The sequence below is a fragment of the Varanus komodoensis genome, unplaced genomic scaffold (genome assembly GCF_004798865.1).
Source record: "Varanus komodoensis strain SLA01 unplaced genomic scaffold, ASM479886v1 scaffold24, whole genome shotgun sequence".
NCBI classification, from domain to species: Eukaryota; Metazoa; Chordata; class Lepidosauria; order Squamata; family Varanidae; genus Varanus; species Varanus komodoensis.
In genome coordinates this window covers 12,122,544-12,145,206 of record NW_025335641.1, presented here as the reverse complement: position 1 = coordinate 12,145,206, position 22,663 = coordinate 12,122,544, and the positions used below count along the sequence as shown (strand labels likewise).

The following is a 22,663-nucleotide window of genomic DNA, read 5'->3' as shown; positions in this document are numbered from 1 at the left end:
CTCCGCTCGTCCGGCCGCCCGCCCGTTCCGCAAGCCCGGCCCTCTTTTCCCCCCCGCGGGAGCCCGGCGCCAAACTCAAAGCGCAAGATGGCGACGGAGAGCCTGTTCAGCCAGTTGGTGCCGGTGCAAGTGAAGGGCCAGGGCTGCGAGGAGAGGTGAGCGGCCGGCGCGGCGGACCTTCCCGGGGGCGGCGGGGAACACCCTTCGGGCCTTGCTTGGCCGAGGGCGGAAGCCAGGAGGCCGCCTGGCGCCCCTTGCCTGGGCTGCTCCGCGCCAGCCCCGCGTCAGGCCGAGCTCAGCCAAGTCGGGCAACGGGCGGTTGGCTCGTTTCTGACGGGCTGAGCGGGAGCCCTGAGAAAGGCCCCTTTCTCTTCCTGAGCCACCGCGCGGATTCCGTGGAAAACACCCGAAAACAACTACCCCTCTAACAGAAGCTGGGCAAAGCAGTGCGTTTCCCCCCGCAGTAAAGTTATATGGTGCATTGAAAGCCCGATATGTTTGTTGGTGCATAAAGTTTCGTAGCTCACCGGAGTATAAAATAAATCTATTAGAGCGTATTTTTGTGTATTGTCAGAAAATCCCGGAATTTCAATTCGTGAGGAGGAAATAAAACTCGGGTTCGTGGGAAAGATCAAGCGTCCAGACCATCTGTGGCTTTATTGTTTGGCCCAGGTTCCCCGCGGGTCGGTACTCACGATAATGCATTATCGGTCAGGCAGAGGTAAACTGGCTGCAAGGCTTCAATACAACTGCAGGATATTTTATACCCTCCTGGTCACGTACACAGGTACAGAGCAATTGATGACAGAATGCGGACATTACAATAAGATTCTGAAGTCATCACATACAGAACAGATAAAGGAATGTCAGTTAATCATACAGTGACAATGAGATTACAATAATTCTAATTGCAGTGTATTGACACTTTAGTTGAGTAACTTGAACCCATCTCCAGGTCTGCTTAGACATGTTCAAGCTACTGAGAAACTATTCATGAACTGATAAGCTCATCCAGACTCAGACCCTAAGTAATGCATCTGCCCCCTTCTGAATGGCCAGGGCACATGGAGCCCTCTGGGCTAGGAAAAGATACTTCCTGGTAAACTGTGAATTCCAAGGATTATTTAATAATTGTGAAGGTATACAATGTATATTTGGACTAAATGGCCTGTCTACTGTAGCTTACAGCTAAATGTGAGAGAAAGAAGCAGGGGAGGAATGCCATTTTAAACAGTGACTTAGCTTTGTTTGAGGAGGATTGCTTCCACAATGCAAAAGCACACAGAAGCAATGTTTTTCTGACAGGATTTATCCAAATTTTCCCAACAGCATATAGACAGAAAAGTGATTTACAGTTGCCCTCTGGCTGGCGAAGAGTAGGCCTTGTAGGTTTTTTTCCTTGCCTACACTTACATAGGATTGCTGCTTTAGGGTCTTAAGGTGCTGCAAGACACTTGTGTGTGTGTGTTTGTAGCAATTTCTGTCTGTGTTCTCCAGCTGTGTTCCGTTGTTAGGAAACAGGTATTTTACCTACCATATATGTGGATTACTAATACTAACTCAACTTCTGGTGCTTGCATGCCTTTAAAAGTTGTATGTATCACATTGGCACTTTTTTGGCAGATCTCCTATGCCTTTGATAGTTGCATGAAAAACAGAAATTCAACAGAGAGTTTTTTCAAAGCCCCCTGTTTAGCACTTTTTGTGCAAATTATCAGAACCATGTAGGGGGGAAAAGGAGGCAGCCCTAATATCTGCTCAGAATCGCTTGGTTGAGGAACATTTAGCAGGTATTAGTTGCCCCTTTTTACTGGGGCATTTAAAGAGTGGCCAATGAGTGGTATTTTTCCCTTGGCTTATTTTAATTCATTAGCAGGAATAGCTATTACAATTAGGGAAATTATTAAAAGTTTGAAATTGATAATTCAGTATTTAAGGTGTATTCATTGTCTTGTTGTGCCCTGGTTAGTTACCCCATAGAGTCATAGAATTGCTCTGCAGCCTGTAATAGGGCTTAAAAGAGTTGTGTGTGTGGAATTACTTTGGTACCAGGTCTAACAACTTCTGTATGTACTGATAAATTACATTGATAATCTGATGGAATGGGCAATGTCTACACACGTTTATCTCAAAATAGATGTGTTAGTCTTTAAGGAGCCACAAGGCTCCTTATTCTTTCTTCAAAGGATGAGAAAGCATCTGGCGCTGGAGATAGTGCTGCAAACTTGCAGCTGGAAATCAGAGGCTCTTAGGCCCTTCTTCCCACCCCCTTCCAGCTAGCACAGATGGAACTGCACTGGTGCTTTCCCATGGCAGTTAAAGTAAGCTTGAGAGGGAGAACTGGGGGAGAGGAGGAGACATAGAAACAAAGAAACAGAGCGAGTCAGAAGGGGTCTTCCGCGCCATCTAGTCTGACCCATGGCTCCAGCTGGCTTCGCTCACGACATGCCCGCCATGTGCATGTCCAGCCTATCTTTGAACATCTTCACCGATGGGGCCTCAACGACCTCTCATGGAAGCCCATTCCACACCTTGGGGTCCCAACTGTCAGGAAGTGCTTTCTGGCATCTAAATGGAAACTTGGTTCCCTGAGCTTTGCTCTGTTGGGGTGTATCCTGCCTTCCTCTGCAGGGGAGAACAGGTCTCTACCCGTCTCCATGTGACATCCCCTCACATACCTGTATGTCGCCAATATATCCCCTCTGAGTCTCCTCCAGGCTGAAGAGACCCATTTCCCTCAGTCTCACCTCATACCCCATCCCCTGCAAACTGGCCACCATCCTTGTGGCCCTACGCTGCACTGACTCTAACCTGGCTATGTCCTTTCTGTAATGAGTGGCCCAAAACTGAGCACAATACTCCAGTTGCGGGCACACCAGAGTCATATAGAGTGGTAGTAATACCTCTCTCGATCTAGAAGCCACACTTCTGGCTATGCAACCAAGGGTGGAATTCGCCCTCTTGACCACCACATCACACTGCTGACTCATGCTTAGCCTGCAGTCGACCAGTACCCCAAGGTCCCTTTCACAAGCGCTGCTCTCCAGCCATTTGTCACCTAACCTGTACTTATGACCCTTATTCATATGCCCCAAGTGCAAGACCTTGCACTTATCCACATTGAACGCCATCCTGTTGTCTCCTGCCCACTTCCATAGCATGTCCAGATCCTTTTGGATCTGGAGTACCTGCTCCTCAGTTGTGGCCACTGCCCCAGTTTTAGTATTGTCTGCGAATTTGACCAGCAGACTGTTCACCCCTTCTTCCATGTCATTTATGAAAAGATTAAACAGGATCGGCCCCAGAACAGAGCCCTGGGGGACCCCGCTTGTCACTGGCCGCCATCCCGATGATTCCCCACTAATGGCTACTCTCTGCTTTCAGTCAGTCAACCATGCCCTAATCCACTGAACAGTGCTTTGGTGTATCCCAAAACTCCTCAGTTTCTCCACCAGGATATCATGGGGCACTTTGTCAAAGGCCTTGCTGAAATCCAGGTATAGCACAACCACTGCATCCCCTCCATCTAGCCATCTCAACACCTTGTCATAGAATTCCACAAGGTTTGTCTGGCAGGACCTGTTTTTGCAGAAGCCTTGTTGTGTGACCGCTAGCTTCCCTTCCCTATCTAGACCTGAGAGGCCAGGGTATGAGCTATCCTGACACCTCTCCTTCCCTCCCATTCCAAGATACTCCAGCTATTGTTATTACACTGCATTTATATCTCACCTTTTTCCCATGGTAGTTTAGAACTTATCCTCACAACTATAGCCTTGTGAGACAAGTAAAGCTGAGAGTGAGTGATTCCCCCAAAGTCACCCACTAGTCACTCCCAGATCCCCACTTCAGCACTCTAACTACCACACCAGCTTACACATAGGCAAAAGAGCTTGTCCATCAGAAAATCCAAGGTGGGAGGATAGGGAAGTGAATATTGCCTCTGTTGCTGCCTCTGCTATTCTGGAATGACCATAAGCCTCAAGTTGGAATTAAGATTGCTGGGAGAAATATCAACAACCTCACATATGCAGATGATACCACTCTAATGGCAGAAAGTGAAGAGGAACTAAAGAGCCTCTTGATGCAGGTGAAGGAGGAGAGCGCAAAAGTTGGCTTGAATCTCAACATCAAGCAAACTAAGATCATGGCATCCAGTCCTATCACTTCCTGGCAATTAGATGGGGAAGAAATGGAGGTAGTGACATTTTATTTTCCTGGGCTACAAGATCACTGCAGATGGGGACTGCAGCCAAGAAATTAAAAGATGCTTGCTCCTGGGGAGGAAAGCTATGGCAAATCTAGACAGCATACTAAAAAGCAGAGACATCACCCTGCCAACAAAAGTGTGTATAGTCAAGGCTATGATTTTCCCAGTTGCAATGTATGGCTGTGAAAGTTGGACCATAAGGAAGGCTGAGCGCTGAAGAATTGAAGCCTTTGAATTGAGGTGCTGGAGGAGACTCCTGCAAGTCCCTTGGACTGCAAGGAGATCAAACCAGCCACTCCTAGAGGAGATCAACCCTGACTGCTCTTTAGAAGGCCAGATACTGAAGATGAAACTCAAATACTTTGGCCACCTAATGAGAAGGAAGGACTCCCTGGAGAAGAGCCTAATGCTGGGAACAACTGATGGGAAAAGAAGAAGGGGATGGCAGAGAATGAGGTGGCTAGATGGAGTCACTGAAACAGTTGGTGTGAGCTTAAGTGGACTCCGGGAGATGGTGGAGGACAGGAAGGCCTGGAGGAATGTTGTCCATGGGGTCGCGATGGGTCAGACACGACTTCTCGACTGACAACAACAACAACAAAATATGAAAGATAATCAGGGCAGCTAACAAAATTTAAAAGTTAGTAAACACAATAAAAATATAAAGGATGTAGTACAGCACTGAAACATTTCCATAAATAGGATTGGCTGTTTCCTGAAACAAAGTAAGCATGGATTAAGACAAGTTTTCTTTAAGAGTGTTCAAAAATCTTGCTTCCATACCAAAAAGGACATTTTCATTGTGTCTACCTTTCACCTTTTGTTAGGGGAACAGATACTCTAATGTTTACCTAGAAAGTCAAAATGGTAGGAGATGGTTCTCAAGATATTGTGAAACCTGGGAGCAAATATCATGGATTTCAGTGAAACTGACTCCAAATTAGGCATGTGGCAGATATTTGCAGTGGATTCAAATAAGCTTGGATTTCTGGGAATGTGAATTGGGCTAGTTTTTCTGAGCCATATGGATTCTGTGGACTTGTTGATTGTTTTTTCAGATATGCAGTGATTTGCATATGCATGCTATGCATGGGAGGCAGCACAACCCTGACTACATAAAGTTAGAATGGGGTTCCTGTTCGTGCTACAAGTGTCAGCCAGACCCCTTTTCAGAATATTCCATTTCATTACCTGCTCCACCGGTGTTTTTTGTCCTACCAACAGTCAATTGGACTGCTTTTGGGTTTTTTATTGTTCTGAAAATCTTTGGATTTCCCCAAGCCTGCTAATTCTCCCTCTTACGTGTGTGGATGGTGCTTTTTTGACTACATATGGATTCCCATATTAGAATAAGTCCACTATTATTGTTCATTGTTTTTTGAGTGTTCATTCTTAATGTCTGTAATTCGATTGGGTTTTAGGATTAGTCCTCTGTTTAAAAGAACATTGGAAGCTCCCTTTTATATTGAGTTCATGTAGCCCATTACTGTTGACAGTCCCTGGCATCTGCTCTCCAAGATTTCAGGCAGGAATTTTTCAAGCCCTATCTGGAGAAACTGTGACTTGAACCGGGGACCTTCTCCATGTAAACATGTGCTCTACCACTGAGTTATGGTTCCTCCTCCTTTGAATAGTGATTATTACTAAAAATAATGTTTAAAATGGATGAGGTACAGAAATTATAGAGGGTATAGATTCATCTATCTTATCCAAGTTTACTTACTTTGATTTTGGGTGTAAGTAGTATACCTTCCAACATAATGCCGGGAAAACAATAGTTACATGCCTGTTTTGCAGACGTATAAATGTTCGTGTGAGTATTGAGCTACAATCAACAACAAATCCTGTTCATAGAAAGGTTTGTACTTCATTTATAACGTAGTGTTATTTATATGGATGGTTGCTTCTGCCTGTGATCCAGGTAGGCTTATTGATGAGACAGCATCAACTATGTGTTTCCATGTAGAAAATAGTAATCATTTAGCAATCATTGCTTTGTTTTCATCAAAACTCACTTTTTTTCTCAGTGCTATTACCTGGCTATAGATAATGCCTTAAAGGCATGGTGGGGAAACTTTGAGGGTTGCATTAACTTTGGGGAGGAGGGGGAGAGGTGGAGTAGATGGGGGGCAGCAAGTGGGTAGGATCAAAGCCAAACATGGGCAAGAACACCCAAATTACACATGTCCATTCACACTCCATACAGCACACCCATGCATCCAGGCATATTGCTCCCCCTTGGCAAGATCTCTTCCCTCATCAAGATCATTCTTGCATTTTGGGTACTGAGAGAACTGAAGTTCCCTTTCTCAGCACACAGCATGGAAACAGAGTAAGCTTCTGCTGAAGGAAGAAAGTGGTCTCTGTCCATCAGCAGCAAAGACTCTGCAGACACACCCCAACTTCACTACTGTTCAGTCACTTCCCATGGATCAGTTAAGAATCACAAGAGGAGACAGACAGGAAAGCGGTATAAATCTCAGTTCTTTCATTATCTTCCAGCCTACTCCCCAGTGTTGTTCAATTGAGAAGTGGGGAATGGAGGGTTGCTGAGAGGCTCAGGAAAGTGAGTGTTTTGGGGGAGAGGTTGGTGGCCTGAATTTCATATCCCTGCCTTAAAGGTTGCTTTTGATGAGCTTTGTGATACAGTTTCATTTGGATCATTAAGACTGAGCATTGCTCTCTGGCTGCATAGAAACTTTTACCACTTGTATGTAATTTGAGCAGACTGTTACTGAATGTATCACTACAGAAATATATTGCTTTAACCAACTACATAATTCTTCCAACTTTTTGCTTTTAGGATTTAGTTGTTCGACTAACAGAGGATTCTGATCCCTTTTTCCTATATAATCTTGTTATTTCTGAGGAAGATTTTCAGAGGCAAGTTTTGAAGTTAATGTTCTAATTAGGAAGATTTAGTTAAATCTCAACTTCTAAAGTTTTTATCAGATGATGGCTAACTTTTAGTAACCTGTGTATATCTCAAAAAGTATTAATGATCAAGTCAAAACAAGGGTTAGCTAGTTTAATTTATGTACAGAATAAAGGTTATCTGAAGTCTTACTTCTTGACCAGTGGATTTCAGGCAGGTGCCAAACTGTTTTGTTTTCCATGTCTGCTAAAAACATTTTTATTTAAACAACCAGAAAAAAAGCTATGCTAATCTTTATTGTTTCTCTGGTCTGTGTTTGTATAAAGTGTTTTAAACTGAAAAAAAGAGATTTGGCTATTGGCTGTTGTAGGTAGTGATGATAATTATAATCAGCCACAATATTAAATTTTATTGGTATGACAAAGTATTCTGATTCTTTTGCATTTTAATTGTTTTTCTTTAGTGTTTAAGGCGTAGTAATTTTTAGATGTAAATTTGTTATTATTATTAATTTCTTTTCTACTGTGGGTGGTTTACAACAATGGGTGGTGTATACATTTTACATTTGTACATTTTAGTTGGTATACTCTTTTATATGAATGATGAACTCCAAGGTTAGTTAATAATATTTCAAGACTGTGGGGCCCCAGTGATACTGCAGTATCATTCTATACATCTCTAAATTTGTAGTATTTCTGGAATCAGTAAGATTGGGTATTGGGGATTTCAAATAGTTAGGAGTGGGTTTCAGAGTTCTATACATTTTTTCTCCCTTGATGATCAGATGTAGAATAAATTGAACAAAAATATAAACATATTCAAAATGCTGCTTTATGTATGATTTCTGTACTTTGCAGAAGTTTTTTACTTGATCCGGACGTAAATGGTCCTGGTCTGAAAATATAGTGAATGTAAATGAGCCCGATTAAATGACTTGGTCACTTGGTTTTTTGAGCTCAGTCCTTCTAATCCAGAGATGAGGAATATGTGGCTGTCCACCTACTGTTCGCCTACAGCTCCCATCATCCTCCACCATGGCTTTATTGGCTAGGGCTGATGGGAGTTGTGGATAAGTATAATTTGGAATTGTTTTAAAGCTGTTCTAGCTTCATTTACTCCCTACATTGTTCCACAAGTAAATATGCAGAAATAATTTGCTCCTAGTCCTGTACATGCAGAACATGGCTACATTTAAAAAGCCAATCAAAAACATTGAGATAGAAAAAGAACATTCCCATGTACTCCTATACCCACACACAAAGAATTATTAAAACAAAGCAGTAGCTCTTACCAGTCCAGGCTGGGATGTTGTGGCAATGCAGCATGGATCATAACAAGGGTTATCAACTGATACCATGGGGTGATACTGGAAGAAAGATTCCACCTGCCTCAGCACCATGCCTCCCCCTCAGATCTCCTGTTTTTCAGGCCCCCATTGTACACGACAGTAAGTTTGATGGTAGGTTAGGGGATATGTATCATTAGTATTAAATTAATTTCAGTGGCATTTCAGTGGCATTTTAAAAGATGGTAACCATTCTGCTATACAGTTTTTTCAGATTTAGCCACATTAGTACTTCTGTGCTTCAAAAATGACTAGAAAATGTGGTACTCTTAATGTATTTCCTGTAAGTACACATATTTATACTTTTCTTCCATTTTTCCATTTTATATAGTTTAAAACTCCAGCAGAGTCTTCTGGTAGATTTTTCTGCTTTTCCTCAGAGATTTATAGATCTTCTTCAGCACTGTATCCAAGAACAAAATAAAGATATCCCAAGGTTAGTAGGTACATAAGCAATAAAAAAGGCTAGGAATGTAAGAAGTAACAATAGTATCCAAGGCAGAGCATACATATTTTGTGTAAAGCACTTAACTTATCTCACTATTTTATTTGAAATACCAGGTACAGCAAGAAATGAAATTGAAATAAAAATAATGATGCTAAAATTGTGATGCTCTCCATTTTGCTTTGACTTCTCTCTAGAAGTGCTTGTTGGCTTTACACCAGAGATTGTTTACTCATGGCTCTCCAAATGTTTTTGGCCTACAACTCTAATCAGTCATACTCCGAATAGCCAATGATGAGCAGTCATGAAAATCATAAGCCAAAAATATCTGCCCACCTTGTTTAGCACCCTTGACATGGAGGATGCAAGCCTTCTGTTGTGAGATTGCAGTGCTTTTCCTCCTTTGGAGGATGTGCACAAAAGAATCGGTGCAAAGAATTAACCACTACACTTGATACAAGTCCGTGTAGTGTAGTGGTTAAGAATATGGAACTGGCGCTCAGGAGATCTGGGTTCTAGTCCGCATTCAACCCTGGAGCTAACTGGGTGACTTTGAGCCAGTCACAGACTCTCAAGCCTACCTACCTCACAGGATTGTGGTTGTGAGGATAAAATTGAGAAGAGGAAGAAGAGAATTCTGTAAGTTGCCTTGAGTTCCTTGAAAGGAAAATAGGTGGGATATAAACATGATAAATAAAGTTTGTAGGCTACTTTAAAAAGTTTACTTATCCAGCGCTCCATTAGTCAGCAGAGTAAGTAGCCTCTGTAATGTTTGGTGAATTGGCATACACATTGGATGGGTGCAGACTGAGGGTGCAATTTCCAATTGTCCTGGTTTGCACTTCCATGGAGATGTGTGCTCCATAGGTTGAGAAGTTTATCTACCAGGCCTGTTGTCATATCTGATCTGTTTTTCTCCTTTTCTTTTAGGTTTTTGCTACAGCTGGTTTCATCAGGATCTAATTTAGATTACACACCATCTTTGTTAAATGTGGTTGAAACAAACCCATTTAAACATCTTACCCACTTATCACTAAAATTTTTACCAGGAAATGATGCAGAAATCAAGAAGTTCTTGGCAACCTGTCTTACATGTGTTAAGGTAAAATGAGGGTTCCAGTGATACACTCTGCAATACAATTTCAGTTATTCACAGAATGACCAACTTTGGCCATTTGTCCACCCGAGCTCAGTTTTTGTACAGGTATGTGTTTGTGAGAAATGTGCTGAATAAAAGTGCACTTTTATTCAGTGCGATCCTGTGCATAATGATCCAGAATTAATTCCCCCTGTGTCAGTGTCAGTATACTACTTAATAAGAATGTTTAAGATTGCAGCCTTTATCACTTTCAAAAAGAGAAAAAGTAATACTGACTGAGGAACTGTCAATTGCTCATAGGAAGAAAAGTTGCTGCTGGAACAAAAACTTAAGAAAACAGAAGACAACCTTACAAGACAGCTGAGTTATGCCCAACAGGTAATAGCAAAATTTCAGTGTGAATCAATTTATAGAAAACTACTGCAAACATCTTTCTGTTTTAAGGTGCAATCCTATGCATATTTCTACAACAGACAAAAAAATTTCTACAACTCTCAGCATTTCCCAGCTGGCCATGCCGGCTGCAAAATGCTAGATGCTTTTCTGTCTAAGCCTCTGTAGGATTGTACCTTTAATGAATATTTTCTATAAAATGTGTGTCTGAACATAGAAGCCTGAGAAGACCTACTACTGATTACTTAGAGACAAGTAGGGGGAAATATATAAGAATAGCTACCATAGACTGTTAAACACACATCAACAGAGCCCCATGCCTCCTTGAAGCATAACAGATTTATTGTGGCATAAAATTAGGTAGGCAAAAGCCTATTCAATTAATCACAAATTGTTGGTGTTTAAGTTGCTGTAAGACTCTTCCGTTTTTGAAAAGAAATCAGTGTGTCTTAGTAAGAATTTAGAGGAAAAGAAAGAGCCACTATTATTTTTCTAGGAGGCAGGTAAATATTTGGGAACTGGTTTACTGGGGTGTGTTTGCAGTACAAATAATGAAGAAATTAAGTGTTGACTATGAATAAAACATTGGTATAATAATATTAAGTTTTTGATTACATCCAACTATCTTAAGTTTTTTCTCTCTCATACTTAGAGCTTGTCAGAAAAGAGCAGAGAACTGGACAAGTTAAGAAATGAATGGACATCTAAAATAGCAGCTCTAACCAACAAACATACTCAAGAACTGACAAATGAGAAGGAGAAAACTCTGCAGGTGTGTAAAGAGAAGGGTATATAAAAGAAGTAGACTCTTTATACATCCTGTAGTTGTTAATTATTTAATTATTTTGCAGGCACAAGCACAATACCAAAAACAGTATGAACAGCAGAACAGGGATCTGGAAAACTTGCACCAGAAAACTGTTCAACAGCTGCAGAATAGACTGAAGGAATTAGAAGCTGCCAACAAGGACCTAATGGAAAAGAGATACAAAGGCGATTCTACAGTCAAAGAACTTAAATCAAAATTGTCTAGCACTGAAGATGTATGTCGTAGTAACCTATTACAATCTATACTGGGACACATATTATTCCACATTTAGTTTCTAGACATGTATAATATGAGCAAATTCAGTATTGTAGCTTAAGAATTCTAAGCAGTTGAATGCATGAAATATTTTTTTTCAAACCCAGCAAAAATGTTAAGCAATATTTTTCTTGTTTAAAATGAATTTTAAAATGTTCTTTCAATCATAGGAATGCCAGAGAGCAAAGCAAGAAATTATTTCACTGCGTCAAGAGAATACTACCTTAGATGCTGAATGCCATGAAAAGGAGAAACAAGTTAATCAGCTGCAGACACGGGTTGCTGTTTTAGACCAGGAACTCAAGGACAAGAACGAACTAGTTGTTAGAACAAAAGAAGTACTGGATGCCACACAAGAGCAAAAGGTATTTCTTTCAATAGCACTTGTGTTTAATAAATGAAGAATTATACAGAGAAATCAAAGAGCATGGACTACAATCCAGAGAGTGACAATAATCACAAACCCTTTGTGGTTTATTATTTGAAGAGCAGAACTTTTGTGTTGTATCACACTCTTTCATAAAAAAATCCTTTTAAGTTTGCATAGTATTTTACATAACCATGTGGCATTCTTGTTTGAGAAAGCACAGCTCTAAACTCTGCCAGACATACAAGGCTAGTTCTCTGGATTATGACCAAGCTTAGAAAATACAGGCATACAGGGTTAAAGCCACTGAGGGTAGCAAGTCACTCTGGCTTATTTTCCCTGTCTACCTATACCAGTCATGAGCTGCCTAATTAGCGTAATTATGATTGCCAGGCCCAAGTTGTCATGATATCAACCCAGTGAGGAGTGCTCCAAATACCACCCTGAAATGATGGCATATTCTAGGGTTCATCAGGGGAGTTGTGAGCTACTCCAGCCACCCATCCTCACTGACTTTGTACAGCCTGGGCCCTGTAAGATTAATTTTGCTAACTATGTTGCTTATGACTAGTAGCTTTAAAAACTACTAATTACATTTTAAAACCAATCCATGCATGATGCAAGTGTTGAATATTTCTTGGCAAAACAACATTTCCTAATATGACATATATACCCTTTTAAAATCATGAAAATATACTCTTTTTTCTTTTAAAAGGCAAACCTGGAAAAAAATACAGAAAAGAAACAAATTCAGATAGAAAAGCTAGAAGCAACATTGAAGTCATTATCAGCTGAACTTCTTAAGGTTTGTTCAAGCATGTAATTGTCTTTTATGATGATAAAGGTTTGACTTCATGTGGTCTTAATTTAGATTCTGTGTTTACCAGGCTAATGAAATAATTAAAAAATTGCAAGGCGATATAAAAACTCTAATGAGTAAATTGAAACTGAAAAATACAGTAACAATTCAGCAAGAAAAACTCTTGGCTGAAAAAGAAGAAAAACTGCAGAAAGAGCAAAAGGAACTTCAAGATGCTGAATGTTCACTTCGAGAAAAAGAACAAGAGGTAAGCGTCTGGATTTTCTGCAGTAAGTGCTAGATCTCTGTCGTGAAACATTTTATATGAAACATCGTCTAGAGTGCTATAGTTTGATTTTCTTATACAGAATAGGATATTCTGTATTCAAGATAGTTGTATTTGGCTTTAGTGACCAATTCCATCATTAACTCTAGATTGTTACATCATTTTGTTTTTCAAGAAATGTAAAGTTTTAAAGTTGCTGACAAAACTAGAACATGAACTAATACTAATGTGAAAATATTTCAGGTGTGCAAATTGCGAGAACAATTAGAAACTACAGTGCAGAAGCTAGAAGAAAGCAAACATCTTCTCAAAACTAATGAAAATGGTGTGTGTGATTCTTTTTCTTTTTGCAACCCATCACATTCTGAGAATCCATCTAACAGAACTGATTCCAGACACTTATCTTTGTTTGGCAGGCATTTTCTCTACTTGAGTTGTGCAGTAATTAGTGAGCGTTTCATTAAGCTAATCTCAAATTGTAATATGCAGCCCTTCTTCCTGGAGAAATTCCAGGGTACTCTATGAGCTGGAGTTCTTGCTCATGTCTTAATAGAAAACTGAGGCTGTTACACCGAGTTACCTGGGAATTAGCCTCGTTGAACTTAGTGGACCTGCTAAGCTGAAATTCATAGAATTGTGCTTTGGATTTTCTACAGATGCTTCATTAGCAGTAGACTGACCTTAACTGTGGGTTAGATTAAAGCAGGGGGGGAAAGCCTAACTGAAAAGCAAAATGCTGATGGATATTTTCTTTGTAGTTATCACATGGCTGAATAAACAACTGAATGAAATTCAGATGACAAAAAAGCAAGACGTCTTAGCTGCATCTACTTCTCCGAGTAACACTGCTTCAAGAACGGGGAGTTCACCTCACAGTGTGGTAATAGCAATATTATTCTTAAGTGTTTATATCTGTGATAGTGACCTGCTGTGATTTCAAGGCTGTAGTCCCATGTGGCAAGTTTTTCCCTCATGGGATTGCAGCCTTGGAATCACAACAAGGTACTGTATAAATCTTAGTGAGATTGCTGTGCAAGTCAGCATAGATCAGGTGTGCTTAGTTTTCACAAACTCTTTAGGTACAAATCCATCCAGATTCATCAGCCTGCTGGGATGGACCATCAGATTAAGTTCACCACCCCTGCAAAATTACAGGCAGTTTGAAGATGCAAGCAGAGTAGGTAGCATGTAATCTGTTGGTGTCAGAAGAGTCATTACCAGCCTCTTGCCCATGTACAGTATATCGCAAAAGTGAGTACACCCCTCACATTTTGTAAATATTTTATTGTATCTTTTCATGTGACAACCCTGAAGAAATGACACTTTGCTACAATGTAGTGAGTATACAGCTTGTATAACAGTGTAAATTTGCTGTCCCCTCAAAATAACTCCACACAGCCATTAATGTCTAAACCGCTGGCAACAAAAGTGAGTACACCCCTAAGTAAAACTGTCCAAATTGGGCCCAAAGTGTCAATATTTTGTGTGGCCACCATTATTTTCCAGCACTGCCCTAACCCTCTTGGGCATGGAGTTCACCAGAGCTTCACAGGTTGCCACTGGAGTCCTCTTCCACTCCTCCATGATGACATCATGGAGCTGGTGGATGTTAGAGACCTTGCGCTCCTCCACCTTCCATTTCAGGATGCCCCACAGATGCTCGATAGAGTTTAGGTCTGGAGACATGCTTGGCCAGTCCATCACCTTTACCCTCAGCTTCTTTAGCAAGGCAGTGGTTGTCTTGGAGGTGTGTTTGGGGTCGTTATGATGTTGGAATACTGCCCTGCGGCCCAGTCTGCGAAGGGAGGGGATCATGCTCTGCTTCAGTATGTCACAGTACATGTTGGCATTCATGGTTCCCTCAATGAACTGTAGCTCCCCAGTGCCGGCAGCACTCATGCAGCCCAAGACCATGACACTCCCACCACCATGCTTGACTGTAGGCAAGACACACTTGTCTTTGAACTCCTCACCTGGTTGTCGCCACATATGCTTGACACCATCTGAACCAAATAAGTTTATCTTGGTCTCATCAGACCACAGGACATGGTTCCACTAATCCATGTCCTTAGTCTGCTTGTCTTCAGCAAACTGTTTGCGGGCTTTCTTATGCATCATCTTTAGAAGAGGCTTCCTTCTGGGACAACAGCCCTGCAGACCAATTTGATGCAGTGTGCGGCATATGGTCTGAGCACTGACAGGCTGACCCACCACCCTTTCAACCTCTGCAGCGATGCTGGCAGCACACATACATCTATTTCCCAAAGCCAACCTCTGGATATGACGCTGAGCACGTGCACTCAGCTTCTTTGGTCGACCATGGCGAGGCCTGTTCTGAGTGGAACCTGTCCTGTTAAACTGCTGTATGGTCTTGGCCATCGTGTTGCAGCTCAGTTTCAGGGTCTTAACAATCTTCTTACAGCCTGGGCCATCTTTATGTAGAGCAACAATTCTTTTTTTCAGATCCTCAGAGACTTCTTTGCCATGAGGTGCCATGTTGAACTTCCAGTGACCAGTATGAGAGAGTGAGAGTGATAACATCAAATTTAACACACCTGCTCCCCATTCACACCTGAGACCTTGTAACACTGACGAGTCACATGACATCGGGGAGGGAAAATGGCTAATAATGCCCAATTTGGACAGTTTCACTTAGGGGTGTACTCACTTTTGTTGCCAGTGGTTTAGACATTGATGGCTGTATGTGGAGTTATTTTGAGGGGACAGCAAATTTGCACTGTTATACAAGCTGTATACGCACTACTTTACATTGTAGCAAAGTGTCATTTCTTCAGGGTTGTCACATGAAAAGATAAAATATTTACAAAATGTGAGGGGTGTACTCACTTCTGTGATATACTGTATGTCCTTCTGCAGGCATTCGGCCAGAAATTACCTGAAACAGGTCCATAGTTAATATGGAAGCCACAAAATTCTGTCAAGGTATCCTGACCATAAATAGTAGGGCCCCAAGGGCTACCAGCCTTGGAGTCCTCAAGACCACCATCAGTTATGACAGGGAGACCATTAGGCAGCAGGATGGTTGGTACACCAAGAAAATTCCAGTCCTGTCTTGATAATCCCAATACCAGTTTCATTCAAAAGGAGGAAGATGGCTTCCCTATAAACTGGAGCCTACCCAGAATATGGTTCTCTGCTATTTGTGAGGAACGTATGAATGGGAAATAGTGCAGCTGTTGAAGAAGTGAAAAAAACTGACAAGAACAACATTGATGCATTTGTACTGGAGGACAGTTTTGCGAATACCCGGGACTGACAGAAACACGGACAAATGGATCCAAGATCCTAGCAAGCCAGAACTTGCCCTGGAAGCAGAAATGATGAAACTGTGGCTGTTGTACTTTGGGCACATCAAGAGAAGGCAAGACTGATTGGAGAAGACAATCATGCTAGGGAAAGTTCAAGGCAGAATAAAAAGAGGAGGGCTAGCTATGAGATGGATCAAATCTATAAAGGAAGTCATACCCTTGAGTTTACAAGAGCTGAGTGGGACTCTCAGGACCCTCATTTTGGAGAGCATTCATTCAGAGAGTCTCCCTAAGGGATTACTTGATGGCACATCGCAACAAAAACGGGGGAGGTGGTGCTTGCTTTAAAAACAAAACCAGGAATTCACTTTGGGAATTCACTTTGTGTTGTTGCTTTGGCTTTAAATGTTTCATTCTCTTTGACAGGTGGATAGTAGGATCCCTTTCTTTAGCTCTGGGCTAGGCTATCCTTTCTCTCCCTTGCTAGCTTTTCAAAACTACCCAGATGCAGCAGCTATCAAAAGCAGCAACCAGCAAGCTTCAGGAACAAAGGTGGGCACCTTAAATATATGTTATAATCTCCTTCGTATCAGTTGTATTCACAGGACATGCTGAGCCACCCTACTAATAAGATGCATATTAACTGAATTTGCATGATATGGCAACACATTGTGGGTTGCTAAGGCATTGTACATTGGGGTGTTTCAAACACCCCAACAGCATCCTTGTAGGGTGCCATTTGTGGAAAAGAAGCACCTTGCCAACCTGCATCTCATTGTCATAAAAATCATAGATTAGTAGAGTTGGAAGGGGCCATGAAGGCCATCGAGTCCAACCCTGGCTGGTGCAGGACACCATCCCACTCAGATGGGGTCCAGTTTCTTTTTTGAATGTCTGTCTTATTACTCTGACAGCGAGGAAGCTTTTCCTGATGTCCAGCCTGAATCTGGGTTGTTGCTACTTGATTATTCTTGCATCTTTCTTAAATCTTAGAGCCCAGAACTGGACACAGTATTCCAGGTGATGTCTGACTAGTGAGGAGTATAGAGAAACTACTACTTCTCGTGATTTGGAAGTAATACTTCTGTTAATGCATCCCAAAACAGCATTTACCCTTTGGGCAGCTGCATCACATTGTTGGCTCATGTTTAGACTATTGTCCTCAATTATTTTGAGATCTTTTTCAGTTCTGTTGAGCCACATATTCTAGGGCCGTTGAACCCACAATGGGTTGCCTTGTCCTGCAAACCCAATTGTGTGACTGTTTACACATCACACCAGCTCATCTTGATATTAAATTCTTGTTATCATATGAACTGCCCATGATGAGCCTGATTTCCCACAGTTTGTTGGCCTTCTACCCCCACTACTCATCTTGCAGGTGTCCTAGGAAACACCATCAGAGGACTTGAGTGGTCTACATTGCCACAATTGGGAATCATTTTTGGTTTGCCACATTTACTTTTTCATTTGTTGGAGACTGCAATAGCTTTCCCAAACCCCATTTTGGCAGGTACCAATAATCCTTTTCAAAGTACCCAAATGACACCTTGAAGGGCTAGCAGAACCATGTTTTTTTCCATTTTTGTCAAAAAAAAAGTGTAAATATCAGTGCTGTGTTAAAAAGAAATTAACTGTAAGGCCTTGAAGCATTGGCTAGGACATTGTCCAGAGGTGCTATTTGACAAGGTTCAGCAGGTACCAACCTTGGACTTTGCTCAGAAGAGGGCCAGCTTGTTTTTCCCCTGTTGGTTTCTTTTTGATCTATGTCAAAAATTTCAAGAGAAATGAAAGGTATGAATGATCTTTGCTCACAAAAGAGGGTGTTGCAGTTTACATCCTTTTCTTGACAAGAGCCTGATCTGTTTTCCTCCCCAGGTAATGCAATTTTCCTCCAATCTCTAGGAGATTGACAAAGGGCAACCCTTTTCTTCCAAAAAGGTGTCTTGACAGCTGTCAGTGGTCCGGGTTCCTTTAAAAAGGGGCTTTTGACAGAGTCATGGGTTGGTTTTGAGAGGGACATTTCAGTCAAGCACATCCCCAGCACTTGGCCAGGTTAGAACCCCCATTTGAAGGGACCCAGAGTTTGTAAATCCAAATACTGCAATGTCAGTCAAATTAAGGTACACTTCTGTTTAGAAAGTACAACTGGAAAGTTTAAACTTAATTGAAATTAATCTGTTTACAATGTCTTTGACATTGTTTTAGGATAACTCTTCCCTCAATCTCTCTTAATGTATGACAAAGGTCTTAATATGCAATACCTGAAACCTTAATTGTGATATATATATTTTTACTGTGCCAGCAGGTTCAGTTCAATATGCAGCTTTCAGAAACAAACAGGTGTTCAGATACACAGCCAGGAATCCCTGTGTTGATGAGTCATTCGACAAATAAAGAAAAGTGAGTTCTTTCCGTTGTGCTTTAGATGACTGTTACCAACAAACAAGCAGCCTTGTTTGGAGGAACTTGTCAGACATTGTATTCTGTGTATGGCCAACCAGAGGCCTCTGGGAAACCTGCAAGAAGGATGTGAGGGTAATAGCCCTCTCCTGCTATTGTTCTTTAGCAGCTGCATTTGAACCATGCTGCCTCTGATTCTGGAAGGGGTGTATAGCCACATGTAGGACAAACTGGTAACCTTCTCTTCCATGTATGTATCATGCCAGCATGCATAATTTTATAAATCTATTGTGTCCCTCTCCTTATTCTCCTTTTGTGTCAAACGGTCTTTGTTTTGGTTGATGGAAGGTAGGAGTAAAAACACAAGATTTTCTGTGCATCGGGGTTTTTAAGATCATGGCTGCTGGATGAAAAATAATACATCTCCCCCCCCCCCCGCCCCCATGTAGCAGAAGTTCTATGGGTGGTTCACAGCCCATTAAGTCACCCATCCAGATTTCAACCCTGCTTAGCTTCCAAGATTAGATCCAGAGTTTCATGTGAAAAGTCCCAAGTCCCTTCAGTTTAGAAGTGGCTTATCTCTGGCATTGTAACCTGCTGTCTTAAAAAATAAGTATAAAAACCCACTTGGACATGTGTAGATATTACCTGTGCGAGTATATTCCTCGAAATAATTTTCTTGAGTGGATAAATGAAGTGTAGAGTTCATATTTTTTTATTTCAGAGAAGTTGATGTAAAATTTTATAATTAAAATACAGCTTACATTATTGGCAATAGATGACCTTGCCCAAAATAATGTTGGAGAATTAACTCATCTACTGTATTTTATAAGTGAAATTGTGATTCTGAAATAGGCTACTTAAAATGATTGTTTCAGCAAGACCCTCCTGGACAGTTCTTGCACCCTCCCTTTCTGTTGAGGCACACCAGTACCAATAGCTAGGAACAGAAAAAGCCAGACTGGCCCTGGAGTAATGCTCCATTAGACCCTCCAAGAAAATGGGGGAGATTTAAATGACAGGCACCAGCTGTACTTCCAGACCTACTCTTCTCCTACTGCTGGCACTTGCCTCTTTCAAAGGCAGGGGAGCAGTGTGATGGGCCCCCCCAGAGGGCTTGGACTGTCAGCAAGTGCTGTGTGTGGTACTACCCTCTGGTGCTGGGCCAGCTGCCCTGCTAAGTAGGACTATTGCAAATCGTGACATCTCTTTTAAGAAGTTCACCAATTCCCACCCTCCCTGAACTGAGAAAATGTGCTACACTGAGCCAGACTGTCTGTCTTTCTAGCCCAAGTCTACATCAGCAGTGGATCTCCACAGTATCAAAGCAAAAGTCGAACCAAAAGCTCTTATCAGGTCTTTTTAGCTGGAAATGTCAGGGATTGCACATGGGACCATATTCATGCAAAGCATGCGCTCATGGACATAGTCCCCGCTCCTTAGAGGACTGACTAGAACCAAATATCTGCTGCTGGATTGCATGTATGGAATTTGGACACGCTCTACCATCAGACCCAGACTGAAAAGACCCATTCTCATTCAAAATCCACTCAAGTCATGGAGTTCACTTGGATGATCTTGACTGGTTAAAGGCACTGTTTTACAGCCAAAACTAGCCTTTCTTCATAAAGATTAAAAGAAAAAAAGTTAGGAAGGGCAACCATGAACCAACTTTGATTTTCTGTGAAAGGTGGAATTCTAGTGTGGAATAAAAATACCTTAAAGCCTGCATTATAGGACAAACAAAAACAGTGTCCATGCTTTTGAGTTCAATGTTCAGGGTCTTGGAAATGTTCTAAAGGAATTAATGTGAAATTTCAGTTTAATGAATACGGAAACATGTCTGATCAGGGAGACTGAAAATACTCCATTTTCTTCCAAATAGTAGTGAAAACCTGGGGTTGGAAGCAAAGTATCTGAAAAAGAGGGAAGACAGCATACCTTTACGAGGGCTCAGCCAAAATGCATCTCACAACACAGGCAAGTGTGTGTGCATTTAACTAAATTGTAAGAACTTGCTCCAAAATTGTGAAACATCGTAAAAATGTGCTTTCTTATCTTTACCAGGGCATCAGAAGTCTGCTCTGAAAAACACACAAATACCATCCAAACCTGTGGCACCTTCCAGAACCTCTGCTTACTTTCCTGGATAGGAGCTAAAATATTTATCTGCATCTGTGAAGTTTTATGATTTTTAAAATATAATTTCCCCTTTAAAAGCATCTATGTTAAATTGGTAAACAATACCTGTAGTATTTGAAGGTATCATCCAATGGGAAAAGTTAATGTTTCTCTGGCTTGTTTAAAGTCTAAACCTTAGTTTTATGTGAATAATAGAAATGTCCTAATAGTAACTTGAAACACCTTGACTAAAATTGGTTATTTGAAGCACCATCCACTAATATATTGTATGCAATGGAACTAACTTGCAGTATCCATGATCAAATTGAACTGGCCCACAAGAAATGCTTGCTGCTTCTCTCCCAGAGTATTTTTGTGTAGGTGTTTCTTCTGGGACAAAAACCTCAGAACCAAAGAATCTTAGAAAGCTTAGAGCTCCTCTTTGAAGCCTAATATCTATAGCAAATTCCACTAGTTTCCATGGAACTGTTAGATAATATGCATCAAGATTGTGGTGTTAAGCCTACAAATGCTTTGAGAGTTCCAGTGATGGTTATATTAATCTGGTACCAGTAAGCAAGAATGGCTGATTCTGCTGCATTAAGGCTTAAGACTATTACTAGCCAGGTTTTCCTAACACATTAAGTGAATCTAGCTCAGCTTTTACAGTACATTTAAACATGCAATTTTGAAATTCTATTGAAAATGAAATTTGTTATGGCTGGAAAACTGCTATGTGGTACAATGCTGGAATATGTTTGACATCCTATTTTTAAATCAAAACATAGAATGTAACTTTCACTTCTATTCAGATATCCTATCTTCCACTGTAGAATGGCTGCTTTCATAAAGTGGTAGAATTATTTGCATGCTAATTTGGAACTGTTTGGATTTCATTCAAGCCACTATATAATATGTAAAACAGGTGCGTACTACATGAGGAACAGCTTCTGTACAGTGACTGGGATTCAGACTTGTATGCCAGAGAATTGTTTGTACTGGAGGAAGCGGTGTTAAAGCAGTTCCTGGCAATGCTCTCCTCTATAGGACCTAGCTGTTTTCTAGGTGCAAAGGATAGGAGAAAATGTGGCTTCATACTATCAATCAGCTAGTTTTAAGTGCTTGAATTTCTATTCAAATCAATGGGAATGATTAAAATACGTCTTAACTCTCCCATTGAAATCAGTGGAGATTCAAAATATTTGTTAGTGGCTGAGAAAAGCTGAGTCTTTACAGAAATCCTGTTCCTTTAAGCAATGCTTAATTGTACACGCAAGTTTATTCCACATAGAACAGATGTAAATACCTTAATGAAATTTCTTTAGCAGTTGGATTCAAATATTTTAAAGCCAGTCAGTGGGTTCGTAGATTAAAAGCTTCTTTGCAGTATGAGTGGCTTGCTGTTTGACATATGACTGAAAACTGGTGATCCTGTATATTATTGAAAGTGTGTAAATACAATGAAATCATTTGAATGTGTATAGCTGAATCATTATTTGCAGTGTAAAATTTGTACATTTGTCTATAATCAGAATGCAGTGTTTTTATGTATCTAAATACCCTTTTCAGTAAATTTTAAAATAAAAACTGAATTCACATAAAAACCAAACTTTCCAAGTGCGTGTTTGCCTAATACTACGTAGAATAGATCAAAGAGCACAACTGTAGTAATTGTCCCACAACTAGTCAGAGCCCATACTTGTAGTACTCGGTTCTTCAGATTTGTGTTCTGGAACAGAAATACTACAGTACAGGTAGCAAGAAGCGCAGGTAGTTTTCAAGGTGAGAATAGAGTGTCCTGGTAGTGTTTATGTTGTCCTGGAAAGAAAAAAAATAGCAAGATTAACAGTCTAGGCTCTCATACCTTGCCTGCTTCTATTAGTGTTGACTTTCTTTTAGGTTTTGTCTCTTAACATCTATAAAGCTTTTCATAATGCCTATACATAAAGAACATGAGAGAAGAAAGGTTA

General features: G+C 40.9%; 1 protein-coding gene across 1 annotated transcript; it reads left to right on the top strand.

The window, feature by feature from the left end:
* The first annotated feature begins 87 nt into the window (after positions 1 to 87).
* On the top strand, positions 88 to 22,249 carry SASS6 (SAS-6 centriolar assembly protein). Its single transcript, XM_044432236.1, has 17 exons — positions 88 to 155; positions 6,005 to 6,065; positions 7,011 to 7,090; positions 8,759 to 8,863; positions 9,803 to 9,974; positions 10,272 to 10,349; positions 11,017 to 11,136; positions 11,216 to 11,407; positions 11,619 to 11,813; positions 12,531 to 12,620; positions 12,703 to 12,882; positions 13,144 to 13,225; positions 13,659 to 13,780; positions 16,596 to 16,721; positions 18,478 to 18,572; positions 20,458 to 20,552; positions 20,640 to 22,249. Exons 1-17 carry the CDS (start codon positions 88 to 90, stop codon positions 20,723 to 20,725), a joined length of 1,947 nt encoding a protein of 648 aa, XP_044288171.1. The 3' UTR covers positions 20,726 to 22,249.
* Positions 22,250 to 22,663: the final 414 nt, after the last annotated feature.